The sequence below is a fragment of the Schistosoma haematobium genome, chromosome 6 (assembly GCF_000699445.3).
Source record: "Schistosoma haematobium chromosome 6, whole genome shotgun sequence".
Classification (NCBI taxonomy): domain Eukaryota; kingdom Metazoa; phylum Platyhelminthes; class Trematoda; order Strigeidida; family Schistosomatidae; genus Schistosoma; species Schistosoma haematobium.
In genome coordinates this window covers 10606284-10630963 of record NC_067201.1, presented here as the reverse complement: position 1 = coordinate 10630963, position 24680 = coordinate 10606284, and the positions used below count along the sequence as shown (strand labels likewise).

At 34.6% G+C, this 24680-nt stretch overlaps 1 protein-coding gene across 1 annotated transcript; it reads right to left on the bottom strand.

Annotated features, from left to right (window-relative positions):
• Positions 1-608: 608 nt before the first annotated feature.
• On the bottom strand, positions 609-18612 carry BTBD10 (BTB/POZ domain-containing protein 10; the record flags this gene model as incomplete). Its single annotated transcript, XM_051216834.1, has 3 exons — positions 609-13920; positions 15152-15620; positions 18554-18612. 3 exons carry the CDS (start codon positions 18610-18612, stop codon positions 11806-11808), a joined length of 2643 nt encoding a protein of 880 aa, XP_051065454.1. The 3' UTR covers positions 609-11805.
• Between the last annotated feature and the right edge of the window lie 6068 nt (positions 18613-24680).

Below are 24680 nucleotides of genomic sequence, written 5' to 3'. Positions count from 1 at the left end.
TCCTTCCTAATCAACACCAATGATGTTATATCCTAGTGAAGATTAAATTAAGGGTAACAGTTGTGAACTATTAATGGACTAATGTTAAATATATATTCTTACTGTATAACCATTCAGCAGCTAGATTATGCATATTTATATTCCTCTTATTATAAGCTTTATTTTGACCTATAGACTATGATGATGCGACTTACTATTCATAAATTATACTCAGTTTATTAGTTAGTCTCCCACGTTCACAGCCACTTTTTGGTATGATTTTGTGCAAATGCTATTTCCTATTTTATGGTGTGATGTGATCTGTTTGGTTTGTATATAAACCTAGTATGTTTGGAATAAATGATTTGCATGGTGGAAGCTGTTATTGGCGTTCTGGACTCAACTGGCAGGGCTAGGAGAACAAAGGACCGATAAAGATGTTAGGCTGCTCATACCGGTCGAGCGTCATTAGTTTGGCACCATGCTAAGATTGTATAAGTCGTATTCCGATTGGCGGGTAAGTCACGTGATAATTAGCTGGGCTTAAAGCAATAACAAATGGTAAGATTATGAATTTGCTTTAGTCACACTATACAATCAATTGTGTGTTTCGAAGAATATTAAGAAATTCGGACTCATTTGATCACTAATATGAAATCTCTGATGCATATATTAGAAAAAACGGGGGCAGATATTGCTCAGTGATTGAGGCCTTCAAACTTCAACTATTGAGTAGCAGGTCCGGACCGCCATTTATGTACGTCAGTTGGGGCAACAGACGGTATTGTAGTGAACGAATAACTCAGATGGGGAAGACCAATTTATTGTTTCATGTAAAATTACGGAGTGCTTTCTTAAAATATGAAAATCATACGTTAAATACATTGTTTGCACATTTCCTTCAGTTGTCCTTTGCACGCTTCCTGATTCTTTCAATTCTGTTGTTGTTACAATTGCTCTGTCTTCCTTCCTGTTCTATTCTTTACAATCTTCTTCTAGGCATTCCACTTCTGAATGGTGTTACATACTGCTTATCTCTGTCAACATAGGTAGCATACACCACAGTATCACTAGCTTCCACACTTAGAAATATGGCTCAAAACCATGTATGCGAATCTATAACTGGTTGATAAGCCAATCACAATCAGCTACAAACTATATATTTGTGTACATTGGTGGTCAAGTGTTCTCAGCTATTACTTTTACTCTATTCAAAATTGACACTTTCACAAGGATAAGCAAATATAAGCACGTAGCTCACTTATTAATTATTGTCAGTTTTTGTATCGGTCAGTGTGACATAGTTTAATTGACTGAAAATACCTTAAATCGGAGTCGGTATGATGGAGCTTGAATTCGTGACTGAATGATCAGAAACTTCGACAATGTAATCACTGACATATTAGGACTCGGTTAATTTAAGTGAATAACATGGACAATATATATATAGCTGGTTTTCACACTATTTGACTGAGAATTACTAGTGGTTTTATGCATACAACTCTACAAGAAACCAAAATAACACAGTTTTGATATGCGCTTTATTATTAAGTAATGCCAAAAAAACTAAGACAGACTAAATGTACATTACTAAAGATAACCAAGTCTTAATGAATAATCATTTTTTTTATTTTGTCTTATAACTAGACTATCATTCTCGAAATTTCATCATAGTCATTATCATAATTAAAATATGGTGTGCATCAATATTAGGAGAGTAAGACAATATTCTATTTCATTCACATTAATAATAACATAAAGTAATAAGTTCTCTCTTTGCAAGTTGTTTAGTTCCATACTCATCCTATCTTTTCTTCTTCCTGTCAATCTTTTATATTTAGGTTGGTTTTTTATTCCGGTTTCACATCTGAATCCTGGGTTCAATATGCTGTATGAAGTCGATTTCGTACTATTGATAATAACAATATGAAATATAGAAGGGACGAATTGAGCGAAGAAATTTTTTTTCAATTAGTTTTTCATCATGGCTCTACACTAATATATATATATGTTTTACAATAATAATATAATACTCATCGAGTGGATACGTTACGTAATAATTACATAATGACATTTAAATTAACATTGAGTAATTGGAAGAAAGAGGATTATTAATATTCAAAGTAATCAAGAAGTTGCTATGTTGCGTAATATAAGAAACAAAGAAGGAATAGAATTTTACCGGATGGTCAATAGGATAGTAGTTACGTAAGAATCAAGAGATGAATGTTGAGAAGTTATAAGGCTCAAAAGCGATAGAAACAAAAAATTACTTGGTTTACTAACAGTTAATGGGAAACATATCTCCGATATAATCAGGTATAGACAGAATATGTTGAATAGTGTTATTAACTTTGAATAATATTATTTACGTAAAGATTAATAACAATATTACTCAGTGCTCAAACTATTACAGATTGATTTTGGGATTCGAATCTATAAGTCGAGTGATTTAACCAATAAATAGTTAACATTGAATGAAAAAACACTGATAAAACTGAATGATGAAAATCAATATTTCAATACAAAAATCTCGTTAAAGGTGGAAACCATTGATTTTGAGTTAATCTCAGATAATCTTGAAATATTTATATCTAATATTCCAAGTTTTTTTTTCTTTAGAAAAGAAATACTTTAATTCAAATTGTTTTCGTATCCGGTGAACTTGAAGAAATTTAAACAATTTATGCTTGACTTGGTTAACACATGACAATCAGATGAAATCACGAACCTGTTTATTTCATTACCGTTTAAATAACAATTGTTACGTCACACGTATATACTGTACAGTATGACCTAATTATGTAAATTAATTAATGTAAAGTTAATTTCAACATACAAGTCATACGAAATTATACCTTTGTAGCACAAGAATTTTTTCTTTAATAAAAGAAGGTATGAATTTGTCCAAAGTGAGAATATACCAGATAATCAAATATTTATTCGATATGATTGTAATTTGTGATTTGACCTCAGTCAGTCATAAGTAATCTAGGACTTGGGATATATGTGCATCGATTCAATGTGTCACACCAAATTATTCAGATAAATGTCAGACCAGTGGAAATAGTAACATTATCAGTAAAAAAAATTGGGTACAGGAAATATAAGAATGAATTAGTTTCTGGAGTAAAACGAGAGTAAAAAATGATTTAAAAACTCAGGATCTAAGAAAAGACAAAGGATGAATGCATCTGAGCCATTACGACTGATTCTGAACCATATGCTATAACGCCTCCAACCATCATTTGAGATAATCACGAAGAGATCTCGATCAAGTAGTTTGTATTTACCAACATAGCTCAGTTCAATAGTCAACGACTTTACGGACTGATGTCTAGCTTTAGTTGTGATGAGTCTAACTTTCTTCTGACCTATTATTGCACTAGGAAAAATGACAAGTCAATGTAGATGGTGATTGAGCATATATGAAATAGATATTCCAACCATTCAAGTCGATGAAGATTCACTATTTTGCCAATTAACTTTCTATCTTTAACTAGAGTACCCTGTTCCCAACCTCAGTAATACTCACTCGATAGTCCCTGTATACACTAGTAACATTTGTGAAGCATCTATGGTCGACTATTGAACGTTTAGCAACAAAAAACTTTGACAATTGTTACTTCACTCAGTAATTGACGAAATAGAAACTTACTATTATACTGAATATATTGTGGGGTGACTTTTTTTTCGACATTAGTCGGTCATAATCAATGAAGGAGCTGGTAAAAATATGTATCGTCTTATTTCTTGGAATGTTTTCGCTTCACTAAGTGGAGTGGGATAACCAATATTAATTATTTCAGTCAGCTAATAAATAAGTATTCGTTTCTTCTTTAAAACTTCATTATAATTATTTTATTGTAAAATTCTTGAAGTATGATCGAAGGGGTTTCGAACGACTTTAACAAAATGTCTGTTTTATCACTTAAAGCGTGATTACATTATATTTGCAAGTTCATGAACTTATCTCAGAATAGATGAAATCGTGAAAGCAGATTAAATTTAGAAGTTTGATTTTATTTGTTTAGTCTTTAGTATTGACCGAGTTTATAATAGTATTCGTTCATCGAGTTACTTTTCGCGTGTTCTAGCCATACCTATGAACGTTTGGTATTGGTACCCGATAAAAATCTCTGAAATTAAGTCATTTGTCTGCTACAAGTTGCGAATAGGGAATGCCCGAAATCCAGAAGCTACCGATGGCGTATCACAGAATAATTAAAGAAACTCATTTAGTGAGTATATGTACTCAGCTTTTATTCACTTTATATGGACGGTAGTGACACTGCCATTCAACTGACCAAGAATAACTACTACCATTGAAGTAAGTGCTTCTATCCATTTGTACTGATGCATATATATGCCTGATCCTACGTTGTAGACGGCTGAGTGACTGGGTGGAGAGTGGTTTGAATCTGGGACCTATTAACTGAAGGCTGAATGGTTTAAAATCTAGGTCTCCGCTTGCTGAATTTGGGATTTATTTATTTATTATTATTTATTTTAACACATACTGGTACAAGGAGGCAGCAAATACATATGCGCTACACAAATCTCATTTGATGTGTGAGGGCTGTGATACTGCCCGGGTGCCCAAACCGAAGCAGGTTGAATTTGGGATGTCATTAACAGAATAAGTAGATTTCACAGTGTACGTTTCTGGGTTTACTCTATAGGAATTTATAGACTTATATTATCACATAAAGTTAGTACAATCATATGGTCAAATAACTTAGTGCCTGGTTGAGATTTCTAAGGTAGTAAAAGTTTCCCAATGGTTACTTAGTATTAGCACACATATGAGATATCAATTCAGAGTCTCTCATAAATCTACACTTCTAAGGATAATTTAATGTATATTGTCATGGTTCACCAGGAATCAAAGACATCAAAATAAAAAGAAAGTTTTAGAACTGAAAACTGGATCATATTTCGTAATATTACATAATCGAATATCTAAAATTATTTATTTATTTGGACACATACAAGGAGGCACGAAATAGATATGCGCCATGTAAATCATTCGATTTGTGTGAGGGCTGTGATACTTCAAGGATGCCCAAAACAAAGTAGGTGGTTTTCTTAGGAGGCCACACCCCGAGACAGTGGAGCAACTTCAGGAGATGCAGTCCCATGGTAACCGGTGACCAACAATAGGTACATACGCCGTTTGTTTGTTTAGGATCACTGAGCCCATGTGCACCATTGGTTTGGAATCAGGGTTTTCCAACTTCCCTAGGTGGACCCTCCATATGCACCAACCCGGTTAAAGCGTCGGACATTCGATTTTCGTTCTCTCAATTCCGTAACCAACACCCCCGTCACGAGAGGGCAGTGAGTACGACTTTCCTGGGAGTGGCTGTATACACGTGGCCCCTTGGAAGCATTCCGAGGGGGAGAGCAGGCTCCACCCCCGGCCGTACCATGGTATGTGGGGGCAATATATAAAATGGTATCTAGTTTACTGGTCACGAAAACTGAAGAATCTTCAAAATGAAAATTATTGTAAAATAAAGTATCCTGTAAAATCACCGAAAACTTGCTTTGTTTTTAAAGCCGAATTTTCGATGATAAAACATGAGAATTCCAGGTCTTCATGGGAGGATGCTAATTTTAATATTGTCGGTTAGGATTCTTAAAATAAAATTTTACACGAGTTCAGTCGATTATTAATGCTCACAGGAGTAGATTTATATTAATAACGGCATCATTAACATGAAAAAGACAGCTCTTTGATGTTTCTTAGATCAGTATTTGATGATAAAAACCATTTGTACTCTGTCAGTTTTTATCGAAATAGTTAGAAATGGAATTAACTCATTTAACAAGTATTTAGGCATGAACAGCATGAGGGCTGATGATACTACCCGATTACCTAGACCAAATTATGTGGAGTGGGGTTCAAATTTGAGACTTGAAGTCAAACACCTTAACCACTAAGTTACCGCACCATAGAAGTAAAGTCAGTACTTGATTTGTTTTTACCTCATCATCAAATAGTAAACTACACATGTATCAAATTCACTGAAAATATAACACACTAAATATCTTTCGAAAATAAAACACCACAATGACGATAACACACATGAAAGTGATTAAACTGAGGTTCTTGGTAAAAAAGAAAACCTGATGGCGAGATGTCTAATTAGTTTCATTTCGTATTTCTATCAATATCACTTAGCCTAATGAAAAACGGAAAACTGTCAGGATAGTGAAACTATGACATGATACCGACCTAACTGATTCAAGTTGTTTTTGAAGCATGGAATCCATCATCTGACATTTAAACTATGATTTTAGTTATAAGTATATTCTCTGAATTCATTTTAATGTCACTTTTATTTAGTCTTATTTATTGGATAACTTTATATTATGAGAGAGCATTAGATTTACGCACAATATTGCGGCATTCTACACTTTAAGACAGTTTTACAAATACAAATCTGGGCCAACCAGACATACATGCCACACAGTATCACAAGACTATATGTATGCATATACATATAATTAGTATATACATTTTAATTTATTAAAACTGTCATGGAATAAATGATTGTGTTGAATTTCGGCTGTACTAGACTACCATCATGAACTACGAGGGTGTATATATTCCATTCGGAAAACTAACAAAGTAAGAAATTAACGTCAACTACATTGGCTACTACTACAGTCGTAATGACCTAACGATACAAACGGAACAGAAAACAATGAAACAACCACTTTGGAAACGTACACTTAACAGAAATTGAAAATTTTTTTGTTCAAAAGAGAACAAAACAATATATTAATGAGTCAGTGTACAATTTGATATTACACTTTTTATAATCTGCCCTTTTTTCCAATTTAAACATATTCGTTAACATCTTAAATCATCATCAATGTTACAAATGAGATAAACAAACAATTAAAGCTAACTAGTCAAACATTTTAACGTATTCACTTACGTTGACGAATCAAAAAGATATTGTAGACGTAGAAGATAAAACTGGACAGACGCGGACGGACAGTGAGTAAAAATCACGCATATATATATTACAAACATGGGAATTAGTGTTAGAAACTACTCAGTAATAATAATAATAATAATAATAATAATAATAATAAACAGATTAAACAGTCTGTGTATTTCCGAAAAAAAGAAAGAGGTAGTAGAGGACCGAGACAAGGAGTATTGCTGAATTTTTACTATTAGAAATGTAGAAAATACAAAACAAACAAAAAGCAGAGGAATAAACAAAATGAACACAACATTATTAATGAATCCTAGTAACAACTGGGTATTTTATGTGAGTGTAATATAGTAAAAATTAATCTGAATAAGAATAGTTGATAATTTAGTCACCTATATTGATAAATGATAGCATATTACATACAGTATATAACGTTTTCATTTCAATAGATAACCGATAATGCAAAAATAATTGTGCTTTTTATTAAAGTTTCCCTTTGTTTTCAGCTGTACATTAATTGCGATCAATAGTGATAATAGTAGTAGCCCTAATCGTAGGATGAACGAATACAATTGAATAATTTAGTTAAGTCAAAAGTGAGTGGTATAATCATGTTGAGTATGTATGTATGCATTTATGCGTAGACAAAGAGAAAGCAAGATATAAATTAGTTTTATGGTCACAGCCAATTACGATAAATAATTCGTATTGCCTATTTGCTCATTTGTGTAAGTAGTATACATATATGTATATAATGCATGTGCATATCTGTGTACTGTAAGAGTTTACTGATGAATAATTGCTTGTAAGTTGAGGAACAATGAGAGGATACATTGAATTATTATCCCTGATAATAACATCAGTTATTCCCCTTTCCTATAGTTATAAAGCATTGATTGAATGTGTTCTATTTTTACAAAGAAAACAAACAAGACAGCACCATAAATAAATAATTAGTAAATAATATTGTTAGAGCAGTGTTGTTTGAAGTGAAATATAACATTAGAGTGATAGATTATAACACTAGGCGTTAAGATGAAGAAGAAGTAGGTGAGACAGGATCATATTGTGATTCAGAGGCATTGTATAATGGAGTAGCAGAATCTGGTTCATCTGAATTTGATCCTAATTCTGAAGTTAAAACAGAGAGATTAGATAGTCGTGATATACGATTCAGGTAGATTGTACTTCCATTATTATTATTATTATTATTATTAATCGTAGCACATGTATTTGCTGGAGTATCACTGGTACATTCGGTAAGTTCGTTTGAAGTCACAGAATTTACACTATGGTTTAGTGTACTAGTATTAGTAATAGTAGTACTAACAATACTACTAGTTTGAGTTTCGAAGTTAGAAGATACAACAGTAACTACAGAGTCTGGCGCTGATGTTCTTAACTGATTGTTTAAATTTGAATGAACTAAGTGTGGAGGAAGTGGGTCGATGACAGCTTGTTCTAAGCCTGTTGTTAAATCACTAACTGATTTACTCTTTACACATTGAAAATCTACATGGCGTGACTTATTTTCTTCTTCTTCCCAAGACATACGAATAAATGGACATTGAACATAGTTGTAAATTGCTTCCGGTCGAGCACCTGGACGAAATTTTACCCGATCTTTACAAGTTGGATAACCTTCAATGCCAATACGTATTTTTTTAAGGCTACGTTCAAGTAACACTTGTTTGGCTACTTCACGATTTTCAATATATTTTAAAAATCGAAACATTTGTGTACTGTAAATTATATGTGAATTTAATTCATTATCTGGCATTTGTGGAGGATAGTCTGGATCCCAATCAATAGTTTCATCATCTGTTACAATGACAATATGACATTCACGTTCACCTAATTGAGTACACTTGACAAGTAATGAGAGAATATGTGTTTCAAGAAATTGTCCAAATATACCATGTGCACCATCATTTGATAATTCATGTAAAAATGCTCGTAGATTTTCACATCTTACAGTTTGTTGATTGAATGGGATAAGAAAGTAATCACATGCTTCTTTAAGTTCTTGTACTGAAACACCGGGTGGACAAGACATACAACCAATAAGATAATAATCAAGAATTGTACGAAATACCTGAGCTGAGATAGTTGAATCTTGAGCAATTGAGATATCTGGTGGATGTGTTTGAAAATTATGGTGGATTGTCGTTGTTGATGATGATGAATGTGTGGTAGTTTGTGATTTACTATCACTTGGTGAACTGCTTTCCATTGACGTAGACTGAGGATAATTAGTATTGTTAAGATTATCATACAAATATTTAGTCTCTAGAAATTGTGAACTAAACATTCGTCCAAGCATTGTATTAGGATGAGCTTGAAGAAGTTCAGCATCAATGAGGAATCGAACACCATCGACTAATAGACTAACACGCCGACGTCTACTATTAGATGATTGTCTTGAGGTGCTGATATTACGGAAAAAAATACATAAATAATTAAGAGAATACGGTAGAAACAAAGGTGAATCATACATTAACACATTCGATTCTGGACGGTTCTTTTAATTTGCTTGAATGTAAAGGTCTTTGAACAATCTTTGAGCAGTCCAATTCTATACTGTACAATAATTTGAAAGTGTTTATGTACTGGTTAGGTGATAAGTACCAATTAGTAGTACGTTAGAAAATCAGAAGTGGATAACGTATATTTTATAGCTGAAACTTTACGATTACGTAGCATGGAAAAGTTTAAGCTATCCTCCTTGAGTACTAGTACTTTTTAACAGATTTAATATACTTATTTGCTTTAAGTAACAGCTAGTTTCTTATAGAACTGGGTAATATTTTAATACTTAAGTAATCCCATATTTGAAAATTAATCAAGTTGTGACTGCTTTTGTGTGAATAGGGATCTCATGAGAGGTGTTTAGAAGACTGGGTGTTTTCAGCAGGCAAGACTGCATCATACGCGTACTCAAGATTACTGAGTGGTTTTCTAGGCGGAAATTCGAAAATAACGGGGTGGGGTGCACATATATGCCATACAATCCTTTTTGGGTGTAGCATAAAACAAGTTGTTACAACGGAACGAATATTGTAGAAGTTGGAACTGGTTCATCGAATTATTCTTAATTATAATTTTATTGTACAATTACTAAGTAACTAGATTACCATATATATATATTCCATTTATCGTAAGCTTTCAGTTAACCCATCAACTACAGTTATACGATTTACCAGTCATATTTTATCGTCAGTCTATTACTTACAGTCTTATCTAATCACAACCACTTTCTGACTTAACCATGCATAAATGTTGTTTTATATTATATGGTGCGATGCGGTCTAGTATGTTTGTTTATAAATAACGTCTGTTTGAAAATATTAATAGGGGCAGGTTACTACTTTGCACTCGGGACAAGATAAAGAGTAAAGTCAGCTAGTAAATTAATAGGAATCTAGCTGCCGGTTCAAGGTCAATAGTACTGGTAGGGCGTCTACTACGCCGTCAGATACAGATAAATTAAATGACAGATCAAATTAGGATTCTGATTGGTGACTTGGGGAGTGACTTTATTCATTGGTCACAAGACAATAAGTGCCATGCACTCATTGTCCTTGAGAGGTCAGGCAACCCAAAATTAGGTTTAATGTCTTTTTAAAATCCTCTTATGGGTATTTCTACTGACAAATCACTACAGCAACAAATTTAAATAATAAAACTAAGTATAGACTATAACCTAGTGTTTCAGATTTACTCTAGTTAGTATTTATTTAGGGGATTTTGTGCTTTTTAGAGCGGGTTTTATGTAGGTGATTAGCTATAGTAAGATCTTACCCATGGAAATTAATTTATTTATTTAACACATAAACATTAGTACAAGGAGGCACGAAATAGATATGCGCCATGTAAATCATTCGATTTGTGTGAGGGCTGTGATACTTCAAGGATGCCCAAACCAAAGCAGGTGGTTTTCTTAGGCCACACCCCGAGACAATGGAGCAACTTCAGGAGGAGCAGTCCCATGGTAACCGGTGGCCAACAATAGGTACATATGCCGTTTGTTTGTTTAGGATCACTGAGCCCATGTGCACCATTGGTTTGGAATCAAGGCTTTCCGAATTCCCTAGGTGGATTCTCCGTATGCACCAACCCGGTTAAAGCGTCGGACATTCGTTTCTCGTCCTCTCAATTTCGTAAATAACGCCCATGGAAAGTAGCATGTATAATAAAGTTTCACACTGTTTAAAAAGTGTTTTGTCACTAAATTTTACACGTTTTGTACTTTCATTCATATCTAAATTAAATAATTCTTACTGTGTTGTTGGTGTTTTAGAAAGTTGGTTTGTTGTTCTATTTCCAAGGATATTTTAGATAGAATTAACTCAATAACTTTAAACTTAATCTAAAATCCTCTAAAAACTGCTAAAGATAAACCGTCTATTAATGGGTAACCTGGAGATCAGGGTGCAGCGATGTCCGCATTCATTGTTTATGTTAGTAAATACTAGGAATATTCACTCTTTTTATGTGAGTTCAAGATGAGGTCAGCATGTCCACCAATAAAAGTTTTGCGTAAAGAGTACGACTGCTACATATTTACAACCCAAAACGTGAATTTCCGCCACTCAATTAATTTATATTATTGTTTAGCAACAGTATTCAACGAAACCGATTAAATTATATTTAGAGATATTTACTCTGTCATAACAAGTATACGTGACACGATTAAGTCAAAGCGAAATCTCTAAACATGGACAACAACCAATTAGTTGAAAGCTTGGTCCAATACATAAGTTGATGGTGACCGTTCGAATTCAATATTGAAGTTGAAATAGATACTTGACGAAAACCACTTTTAAGTTGAATAAATCTTCAGAAACAAGTAAACAAAAAGGCAGAGTACTTACTTAACTGGAGATGCTAAATTCACTTCACAAAATGGTAGTGCTGATAGGGAATAGCGTCTCTGTTCTATGTTTGTAGATTGAAATTGTGTTTGGTTTATGCAACTATTAAGTGTATGGCGACCATCACTACCATTGCGAGGACAAAATAATTTAGTATGTGGTGATGATAACGTGAAATCTAGACCAGAATCGTCGTAAAATTCCCTACTAACACTTGCAGGATTCATAACACCATTATGTCCATGAAATGACCCATAATCTGAACGATAATTTACTTTAGCAGAACTAGAACAAGACTCAGGTGGAGAATCACAATTAACTAGTGAAGTTATTTTATTTGGATGATGGTGATGCTGGTAACTATGTTTATGAAGTAAGGGGCAATTTGTTAAATGGTGATTATTATAACTGTTGTTTGGACAAAAATAGTTTCCACTGCTGCCACCAATAGCATGACTACACAAGTGACCTGATAGTGAAGAACATCTATGGTGACAGATATTATTTGCTGTTGTTGTTATTGCCGAAGCTAGCGGCTGAGACGTACAAATAGTCGATGATCGTCTACTTAAGTGTATTCGTTCTAATTGTGACGGTAGATATGCTGTAGCCCAGTTATTATTATTATTATGACTATTATGATCATGATTACGATATGTGAATGTACACGGAATGTTAGATGTAGTAGGGATGAATGAGTTCGATCGAGTACATGATATATTTGTTAAAGAGTTATTTACTAAACACATTGTATGTCTCATTGAATTCGTTGTTGTCACAGTAGTGATAGAATTATCTGAAACAACAGATTGTATATTTTGATCACTTATAAAACTATTATTATTGTTATTATTTTCATCATCATTATTCATGATATCAATTGGAGTTGTTTCTGCAATTTCAATGCTTGGATAATCCTTAACAGATGATTGATAATTTGTAGACTGTATATTAACTGGTATAGTCAATGGTACCGTTTCTGATGAAGATAATGATGGTAATGGTGATCCAATTGTTGTTAAATTACAATTTACTGAGTAGTTTGTTTGACCTGTATTGGGTAAACCAATTTGTTCATTTATTTCTTTTACACTAGGATCAAATGAAATCCAATTTACACCAATTAAATCATTAGGGATATCCATTAGTGAATACATACATTTAAAATCAGTACCACCATGAGTAGTATGTTGTGTACAACAATAATAATAACGATTATCATTACTATTACTACAGAATGAGCTTCGATTACTATGTGATTGTGATAAATCCAAAGGAATTGGACTAAATGAATGACTTAATATCTCATAATCATTCATATTATAATGCGATAAAACAGATGTGAATGGACGATTAATGGCAACTTGTCTCTGTAAGTTTTGCGTTGTTGTTGAAACAGCAATAGAATTGTCTAGAATTCGGACACGATTTCGTTTATGACGTGTACTATCATTTCGAATATCTGATTTAGTTTTAGTCCAATCTGAAATAACTCCAGAAGGATGTGGTGATACATTTATTGAATTTTTTACTTCACATAATTTATCATTTGGTTGATTACTAATTGACAAATGATCTGTTGTATCAGTTTCAATACTAGTTGTTCTATATTGAAATTGATTACGTCGACGTTTTTTATCACGTTTATTCTCAGAACTATGATTAAGTTTAACTGATGACGATGAACATGATGCACCATATCCACTTTCACCATCTAATTCAATCAATTGTTGGTGATGACATTCATCAGACAATAAATTAATTGTACAATCTTGATCGTGAACATGAAAATTTTTATCACCATATTCTTCATCGATATTGTTATCGTTATCAACTTGATCTGTCTCCATTTCTCCATCCATTACCCCATCATCATCAACATCATCAGGATTGTCATCAGATAAATAACTAGGTGAGAAATGCGATGAAGAAGCTGTCGATGTATTTGTCGTTGATCTTAACAAACTATGATGATGCTGTCTTAGCGCAGCGACAACAGCTTGGGCCAAAGGCGGTGCAGGAGAATTGGATGGACTTATAATATCGTCAGTGTTTGACAAACCGTTGACATCATTATTACCATTACATGTATTCATTAGATTATTTATATTCTATAAAAAAGTAAAAGACAACTGGATAACAATACAAAGAATAATCTACTAATACAAATCGAAACTGATAGCATTCCGAATTCCATCGTCACATTAAGAAGTTAGAGAGATAATTTGTTGTGCTGGAACCAATTATATTACAAAATTAACCAGTTTTGTATGTTATTTTGTCAACGTATTTCCTCCTGGTTTATGGACTATTATCGGCATGATTAATTGTTGTGGTTCATGTTGATCATCACACATATAGTGATAGTCATAATTTGAACAGATACACAGCTACTTCAGTGTTCAGTTTCCAACAGTGAAATCGCGGATGTGCGTTTTATTCAATTCAGGACTCTTCATCTGGATGTGAACACCTCGCAATCATGATATTTGCACTAAAGCCCGGACCTAGTACCCATCGCTTCAAACATCGTATTATGTACTAAGCGACTGAGTCATGAATGATAGTCACTTACTTGTTTTTACACTATTTATGTCCGTCCATCGGCAATTCGTCTTATTAAATCCTTCTCTGAAGTGGTGTTATTTAGGAACAACAAAATTCGAGTGAACAACTAATTTGTACGTAATTCCATCATCAAATCTATTTGTTCACGTGAAGGTTATATTAGTTAAATTAGTTGCCCTGTATTTGACTCCAATTAAATCGTTTGCTGATAGTTATCAAAATATACATGCCATTTTTATCGACTTAATTCACGTTAGAGAATAACGGAATAAAATAAGTCAAATACGAGAATGAAGTTTGAATACGTATATTTCGTACACTCATTGGTCTGAACAGATAATCAGAGAAATGAAGAGAGACGAAACAACGCGCGGTGGAGAAAGCGAGTTATCCAACTCGTATTGATCAATCATGACTCAATATTTTAATTCGGACAAAAATAAATTACAGACACATAATGAATAGGATAAGCAATTGACACACATACGATCATATAAAAACAGTCAGGGTTAATAACTGAATAGTTGACGAGATCAAAATGTGGCTTGGGAAGAATGTGTAAATTTGTCTGTTCAGAAGCTAGAAAAGCCTATATGGGTTTGACATAATAGCAGGCACTACAAGTTATTCAAAGACATTAGCAAACAGAGCTGAAAACAATCGCAACTTTTTACTTCCAATTATTTTTTATCTGGAAGAGCTCATTCTACAAAATTATTGGAAATAAACAGCCAAAATAATTCTTGCAATATAAACTTTAACAAACGGACTTACATTGTTTATAGCTTTGATAGCATCAACCGAAGGAGGTGGGCTGCGAGATTGACTTCCATGCTTATCCAAGAATTCTATATGTGAGTGCCTACGCCTTGCTCCCAATGATGTTGAAGAGGATGTCTGAGCAATAGATGGTGGAGAAGAGAAGCTACTTGGCTTTGATTTAAAAGAGATATTTTTATTGACACCACTTGTAATTGCGTCACTGGTACATGCAACATTGGGTTCATAATATGAAGAAACCTCACAAAGTGTTCGTTGAAATGATCCAGGATCGATGGATTTTAAATTACTGGTAGATGTAGGTCTAGGGCCAGTAGAACTGGATGACCTGAGGACTAGGCATGGTTTGGCTGCGACACGATAGTGAGTAGGATTTGACTCTTGGTCACAGACTACGCCAAATGGCCTTGAAACGCTACCAGTGCTGTGACTTCGACTTCGACCCGATACGGACTGATCAGATCTGGTAATTGAAAGATATATGCTATGATTAGCTGTTAAATCAACAGAATATCACTCGTTTGTATACAGCTTATAAGAACAATTCTATCATAGTAAAATATTATTAGTATGTGAAAGTGTCAATGTATCCGATCAAACTACTAATATATTGAAGCAGATTATATTTTTTATCGAAGAACTAGTAAGTTATTACGTGTTTACACTAAAGTTTAATTGGTTTACTATCGAAGTATTTTTATCCATTTATGTATCACTTAAAACAATAACTGAGCAATCTATCCGAAACAATTTAAAAAACTTTTTAAAACTGGGAATTGCTCATCAGTTATTGAAAGATAACGTCAAACGGTGTTAGTCTAATACAACAGAAGTATAAAGCAAGTCTACAATTGAATGAATTATAATTGGGGGACGAACACATAACACGAACAAAAACAGTTAACGTTGGAACCACTTCATAATGCACAAGTTAATGAAGTTATAGATTATGTTACCAGTTATCTCATGTGATATCGAAAGTTTGTATTTGAAGTAACTGTCAGAATAAAGTATCTAATGTTTTAAACTGGAACTTTCACAGCTTTAGAGAGTTAAAGAGCTATCATCCGAGTTTTACATGATTATTGTATTTATTAACGATTTATACTGACGCTCCTATTAAGAAAATATATGTTATGCTCCAGATTCCTAAGAGACTAACATTGTAGTTTTGACAGATGGGATGGGACAGTCGACTATAATAACAAAGTGAAAATTTAAAAATTATCTGACGTGTTTCCATATCGGGAGCGTTTGGCAACTAATCATTACGAATGCTACTTCTTAGGTAATAATAAATAATCAAATCTTAGGTACCTAAATAAACCAACGTGATTCTAGTCGTTAAATCTTAATTTGAGGATAAAAGGTCTAGTTAGTACTGAATATATGGCATCAATAAATCGTTGGATGGACATTTCCACATAATATAAACTCGATATAGTTGATGATCACTAACATCTGTGAGGCATTTCCCATTAACAGTGGACTTGTTAAATGAAGAAATGCTGATGTAAGGTATTAGAGAAGTTATTAGGTTACTACGATTAGGCAATGGACATTTAGAAATATGAGACACCTAAAGAATATCAGTTAAGTTAGCGGTATTTCCGAAGTCTTAGGAAAACAAAATTAAATACTGCATTGTAATCGTTGGTCGATTTCCTGAATATAGAGACAACTTATGGGTTCTTGTAAAAGCCTCGATAGTAAAAGTTGGTGGTTAGTGTAACCCAGAAACTAAGAAAGTTTTCAAATACTCCGCTTTTAGTCATATTTTTATTAGGGTTTACAATTTTACTCGGCTGCTGAAACCAAAATAAGTCAGCGGAGTGCGGACCTACAACTTGATGATTAAAAGCTACTTTTTCTACATAGTGATCCCAATAATCTTTATCATTGGTTTAACAACTACACTGGTTAGAATAGCGGGTCGATAGTTACTAAGTCTCTGCTGCCCATCTTATAAATATAATCAAGAATTACGTTTATCCAGTTTCATCGGTTTAGACTGTCTCAAAGACGCGCCGAACAGTATTACCAGGGGTTCAGCAATTATATCCATCAGGGCTTTTATAATCTTAAAATGAGTATCGTCGGGACCAAGAGGCTTATCTGGTTTGGTACGTTAAAGTAGTCATAAGACAGCTCCTTTCTCGATAACCACAAGATCCATCGACAAGCCACCATTATTACAATCAATTGTTAGTCCTTTACCATCGTTGACAGAAAACACTTTATTAGAGTATCGACGGATTTTCTTACACCAAAAGTGGTAGGATCCCATTAGCTCTCCGAGTGCGCCACTTAATATACGAGGACGATTTTTTCGGACTACTTTCACAATCCTTAACCAATTGCTTTTCATGCGAAAGTCTGGGCTTACTTATTGACGCTCCACACGTGTTCCTATTGAATCTGTACTGTTCAGATGCTGTAGAAGTAAATATACTCAGATACTTTTTACTATGTCTTACTCGAACAGTAAAACATACAAAGGTATTGAGATTTAAGCTTCGAGCATTTTTGTTTGAGATGGGTTTTAAACAAGTATAATCCTTGTGTAACCACATTTTACACATACCACATTGCATTCCTTTTTCCACAAGGAAGAAACACTCTGGCTATCCACATTCATAAGCACAGCTTACCGATGTAAATGAACTTAAAAGGGGAAAAACCGACAAAAATGCACAAGATAGCTACTAAAATGGGAATCAAATAGTGTCACGAAACGGACTCGAGGAGAATTTCAAAACCTAAACGAAGTGATTTGGGTTAAAGTAAACCAAATATACTTTGGATGCAACAAATACATAGACGTGAAGTTAGTTCACAAGTACGAAATTACTGCTCTTTCTTAAAATCCACAAAAATGAACAACGTGGGACTGAAATGGACTGTGATTGAGGTATCTCAAAAATCTGATACGGAGCAAACGGTTTTTCACAGAAGCACTAACGTGATTTATAAATTACTCTGACCATAAGGGCATCCTTTATCTTTTAGGAATATGACAGACTGAGTCCTTACAGTCCATAAATATTGGCCGAATCCTGTTAGCCAATAAACAAAGTCCACCAGTTGGTCGTCACAAAATTCATTTATCCTTGGAGACAATTCCAGAACACCTAATCTCATTATCTTGCACAAATTTTGGGGTTTTCCCCAGATTATTATAAAATTCCGTGAAATTATTAGGGAAAACCAAAAACTTCCCCAAATATTTTGGTAACTATTCCAGAACTTAGGGAAATTCTGAGGTTTTGGCGCTGTTTCCCCGAAGTTTTCCATAGCAGTTTTTCCTAAAATGGACAAAATTCCCCCCAAAATAGGGAGATTGGGATTTATGCCACCGAATTTGTGAACCTTGGTGAAATCGTCGAAAAGACTTACGATGGATCCAGAGAAGCATCATTTTTTACAACGTGAACATTATCATTCTCAAGCGACATAACAATGTAGGGGAACCGTTTTGTCACTTCTTGACAGGACGGCAAACCGACGCACTCGGGAATAGGTCGAACGCTCCAAGGTTAGCCTTTTGAAGAGCTGGATCGATTTAATAAAACAACTGCACTCCGATCGAAATAGTAAACTGAAATCACAAAGTTATTGCTGGAAAGAATGCTATTTCTCGTGAGCACTATTTATGGTAGCAAGTTGGGGCTGAAATAAGAGAAGCTTATCGGTATAGTGTTGTAGAAATTGTTGAGTTGTAATTGAGATTGATAATTATCATCCAGTCTTCAGTAATAAAGATAGGTGGTCTGTCAACCTATATTACTCCTTGCAGTTTGTAACACTGTGGAGGTTCAATCTCGTTTTCAATATATCAACAGAAAGTGCTGGTATTACATATTCTGGTAGGAAATTCCAGTAATTCACTACTCGGTGCGAAAAAATAAACTCCAGGCGTTTATGATTTGATCTTGGTTTTTGAACTTCAGTCGAATGCCCTCTCAGATGGTTAGTCTTTGATGAAAGGAAAAGATGGGACGCATCAGTATCAAGGTCATCGCTCAGTAAACCATAACTGAAATAATGTGAGGTGTCTCAGTCTATCTTCATAAGATGGCTCAGAGAGACCTTTTACTATTTTAGTCCCTCGTCGTTGGACTCGTTCCAGCATATCCGCATCATTCTTGAAACAAGCACTCGCTGCTTGAATCCCATATTCTAAATGCGATCTCACGAATGTCGGGGTATAATAACCTAAAAATTTCTCCATCCAATTACTGAAAAGACCTACGAATACCCTACGATACCCTATAGCCTTTTGCAGCAGCAGCCTTACAGTTACTATTAGTTTTGAGATCGCTCCTTATTATGACTTTCAAGTCTTCATAGATTCCTACTTTAGGGCAATACGAATCCACATATTGTGTAGTGATACGAATCATCACCACACTCTTGTTGGGATTCACTTCAAGTGACCATTCGTCCATCCATGCCACCAATGAGTTGAAATCGTCCTGTAATACCATTGTATCTGACATACTGTGTATGGGACTCCAAATCTTTATATCGTCGGCGAAGAGTAGAACGAATGACTTTGCTACGGTTAATAATTCATTTGTATAAAGTAAAAAGAGACGAAGACCGAGGATTGTGCCTTGGAGAACTCCACCTTTTACAGGTTCCCACGATGAGAGAGCCCTATTTACCCTTACTGTCCTCCTTGTCATAGAGAAAGTCACTTATCCGGTCTATGACCTTATAGTCAATTCCAAAACTTTCCACGTTTAATTTAAGACCTGAATGAGCGACCTGATCAAAGACTTTACTCAGATCTATGAAAACCACATCTACAGGAATATTCCGATCTCTAGTCATAGCCCAATCTATCGTAATTGGTGGGTCATTCAAACATGATGGATCTTTCCGAAAACTATATTGTTCCCTGAATAAAAGATTATGCCCTTCGACATAGTTCGTAGCAGTCATTAGTTTTTCAAATACATTAGTTAGACTAAGGGGTCGATAAATACTAACTAAGTCTCTGATCCCTGAAGCATACACCGGACTGATTATTGCGTCTTTCCGGTCCCTTGACAATCTGGACGGTCTCAGAGACATATCAAACAGTGTGGCTATAGGCTGAGCAAGTACTTCCGGTGGGGCTTTCATAATTATAGGATGAATATCATCACGACCATTGGACTTATCAGATTTGGGATGCTGAAGTAGTCTTGGGACAGTCTCTTTCTCAATAACTGCAGGATCTATCAACAAGCCGCCACAATCAAAATTAATCGTTGGTCGTTTCTCATTGCTGACAGAAAACATTTTACTGAAGTATTCCGATAAAGCTTCAGCTTTTTTGGCACCATCTGTTGCCAATATTGACGGATTTACTTGTACCAAAAGTGATGGACCTCCAAACCTTCTCTGAGTTCGCCATTTTGTTTACGGGAATAGCCGTTTCGGACTTATTTTACAATCCCTAATCAACTGTTTTTCATACGACAATCTAGTCTTACTTATTAATGCTTTATAAGCATTCCTAGGCTTATCATGTGCTAACTAATGACTAGCTTCCAGAGTCAATGCTCGGAGTTGTAGTGAGAAGCTATGACTAGTGGAGTTTGACCGTGCCAGGTGTGAGGCATTCACTCAATGGATGGTGGTTGAATAATATCAATGATTGGTTGAAGTTTCGCATTAACATCATTGGATGCCAGCTAGCTGATCTAGAGATAAGCATTCGCGTGAAACCGAAGATCCTGGTTTCCAGTGCTTAGTGTGAGACTGTGGATGCCCACTACCAAGGAGTCCCATACTACCACGAATTGACCGTCTAGTACTTTCAGATTTTCAATCGTGGTATTTGAAGTCAATGTGGTCATAAGAGCGCTGTTGGTCTATTTGAAATGTAAATTGTCTCACTGATTTTGCGTCATCATTGGTCTGATTTTATCTGGGTGATATTCACATATCAAGTGTACGACAAAATGAAGAATGTAATGAAGATCTAGATATATCACCTAGATGATGCAACATACTTAGTGAAACCGAATGCATCCAAGCGGATTAATATTCCTAATAGTTATTAAAGGACAGACGAACACCAATCGCCGTAAATGGATCTCGGGTAAACCATGGAAAAAGTTTTGAATTCAAGGTAATACATATCTTGGTTAGCTGTTGAGATGCAACTGGAATCTGAGCAACCATTAAAATTCTTGTAGTATGTGGTAGTGCAGGACATTTAGATATCTGGTTTACTGTCCCTTGTCAAATGGAGTTGTATTAAAGTGCTTAAATATACTCCCAATAGTTTTGTTCGGCAATTGCGAAGGATCTACGTATGGTGACTAGTACAGTGTAACCGAATTTGTGGGCCGGACTACTGTAAGACTTACAGGTGAATTTGTGGAGTTATTAACTATGTCACTCCATCCAGACTTCGGTTTGTGATTCATGTTCATTGCGGATGTGCTTAATTAGGCTGGCTTCATATATGCGTAAGAGAGTCAAAATTTTTATCGAACGTAGAACGTGTTGTAATAAACGCGTTACATATGCCGCAATTATTTATAAAGATTTCTTAAAACAGCTATTTAAAGACTGTATAACGTTTACAAGAGCGAGGAGAAACTTAAGACCATTAATAAAAACGGCAAAGAAGATGATGTAAGCATCTTATGATCCAAAGCCATATTTTAATGACTTCCCACAAGTTATTGTTCTTAAATGGATACTATGGATTTGATTTGCCGCCCCATGAGACCTTGTGATTGACCATGATTTATTAGAGTATCTGCACAAACCAGTTGGTTAAGGAGGACGTCTTCGGAGACATGCTAATCTATTCAATTCACTTGACAATTTTTCTTTTGTAATTAAGGTGACAGAAATATGTTTTGAGAAAGAAGTAATGCGCATTTAAGAAACGGTCCCACAGGAAAAGCTCACTGACAAAATTAATAATGACATTTTTAAATTATCAAGATCCTTCGGTATAATCTTATGTGAGGAAACATATTCATTAAAGACTTTCAAGTACACGAAGACCCTAGAATTATTACGGAGCGATTAAGTGGATACGTTTTTGACTCAGTATCAAGCGAAAAACCACTAAATGAATCAGAGTCTATCCGGTTGCTTTCTTTCAAATTCATTCATACAAACTCTAATGTGTGCAATATTTTTAAGGCTTTTAGCACGCTAAAAAGAACAGACGGTATATCAACTAGTATGCTAAAAAAAGGTGGAGGTAATCTCTGGTTAATACTTTCAGGACGATTTTGAATATCACTCATGACAGCATGTTTTGTCGCTTCCTGTTAAACTACACGTCATTCAGAAGATTATATCAAGAGCCCAAGAAAATATTGAAAACTGCTAGCCTACAAACATCATCTCTGAAATATCTAGAGGGTTGAGAAAATGGTTAAGATGGCAGTAATTCAATATATACTTGCTAATAATCTCATATCTACTTACCAGAATGGGCTTTTAAGGACTAGGTCATACGATAGGCACCTACTCGACTATCTGAATGATATAACTTTAAAGAGAGGCGACGAACTCCACATATCAGTCCTATTGGTCAACTTTAAGAAGGCTTTCGGCAAGGTGTCACATGAAATACTAAAGTCATTCGGAATTGGTAACACTTTACATTCATGTTTTACTCCAATTCTAACCGAACTTAAACCAATAGTAAAGTATGATGACTTCCTATTATCAACAAAACAGATTTTAGGGAGCAGTTTCCTACAGTTATGATTCCGAACTATTCCCCAGACTGTCTATCACAGAGTTTTATTTTAGTCAAGGTCAGAACTAGTAAACTATTTCGCTTGATAAACCCTATCTGTTTCTCAAATATAAACAAGCACTGTAAGTATGTAAAATAAACAATTAATACAGTCCAGTAAACAGGGAGAGACAATTAGCATACTGGACAGTAACCAGAAGACAAAAATATAGGTCGAAAAACCCAATATCGTTTTTGATAAAAATTTCAGAAAATGACAATATATTCTCAAACAACAATATATTACATGTGGTATGTAAGTCTGCAGGCAAGATCAAATTGTTACAAATAATAAAGGCTTCACTGTAGTAAGTTACTTAGATAGGTTGATATGTTTTAAGGCGCACTGTTTACAACAGCCCTCACATATGAATGTAAAAAATGTTAGCAAGACTCGAATTGTCAATGTAAGAGTTGGCGCTTGCTATGTGTAATCGATGGTCTAGAATGAACTCACGTAAACGCAACATTATATCCCTCTAGCATATCTGAGGTGTTAGTGGGGGCTCAGCTTCAAGTTACATGTTCCGTATGTGTTTTCGGTGGCACATCACGAGGGTGCTGAAAAGGAGAGTAAAAAAGATAGGACGAGAAGCGAGGTAAAAATGTTCATGACTAGTAAAGTTGAGTTATTGTGATGAAACAAATAGGGTATGACTACTTAGACTTATTCTTTTTTAGTAATCCGGTTTTTAAGCAAGAGACTTTTAATAGGTTAAAGAGAACAAAACTAAGCATGGCGATGAATGGACAACGAACTGTATTAATGAAGGTGACGAGAAAAGAAGTTGAGAGTTGAGGATTGTATGTAGTTTTGTAATATAGTATGATATTGAAAACACAATATTCGGATACACAAATGGCTTTCTCTCCTGTTATCGTCAAAGCTTCTTTATAATATTATGGATTTTGTAGGGTGATGAATAGACTTCATTTTAGCGTAATTAACCAGTTTTGCTTTTATTAAGATTTATCGACATGAAGTCAAACCCATTCAGGGCAACAAGTATGAGTCAAAGAGGTTTTTGGCATAATAAATTAGCGTCAGTACTATTGTATAGTTACATCCCGTCAGACCATAATAGGCCGTAATTTAACAAAATGTCTTACTCCACAAACTTGCTTAAATTGAAATTATCTTCCAACCCTCATATTTTCTGGCCAGTAATGCCACCCTTCGTCCTGTGATATTAGTCTATCTTACACTTACAGCGGAGGTCAGATATTGATGTCACTTATATGAGGCTGGTTTTATACTTCAAAAGATAGACCAAATGCTACAAAAGATAAACCACAATAAATTAGAAATACATGAGACCATTGTTAAATTCTGTTTTTAAGAAGTTGTAAAAGAAGCTGGCGTCTCAACTTTGGGACAAAAAGGGTCAATTTTGGGCAGACTTCGGGCCAGTTTCATCGTAAGATTTTGGTGAATTAAGGAATATACAATAAAAAACCCGAAATTTACCTAGGTCTGTATCTTTTCCAAAATTCATTGAAGTCTGGTGTTTTTACCCAACATCAACACAAATTTAAAAAACGCTGTGGATATATTTGCAAAATTCTGTCACGGATTACTAATGGTCATCAGTTAACACACATACATTTTGAATGATCGTATTAATGATATTTGTCCCGTGTTACAAAAACTATCGAACAGACAAATACTTTGCCACTAAAAAGGTTTCCTCCTCGTTTTATGAATGTACAAAAAGATAGTGCTTCTTACTTGACATCCAGATAAAGTTTACTTGTACT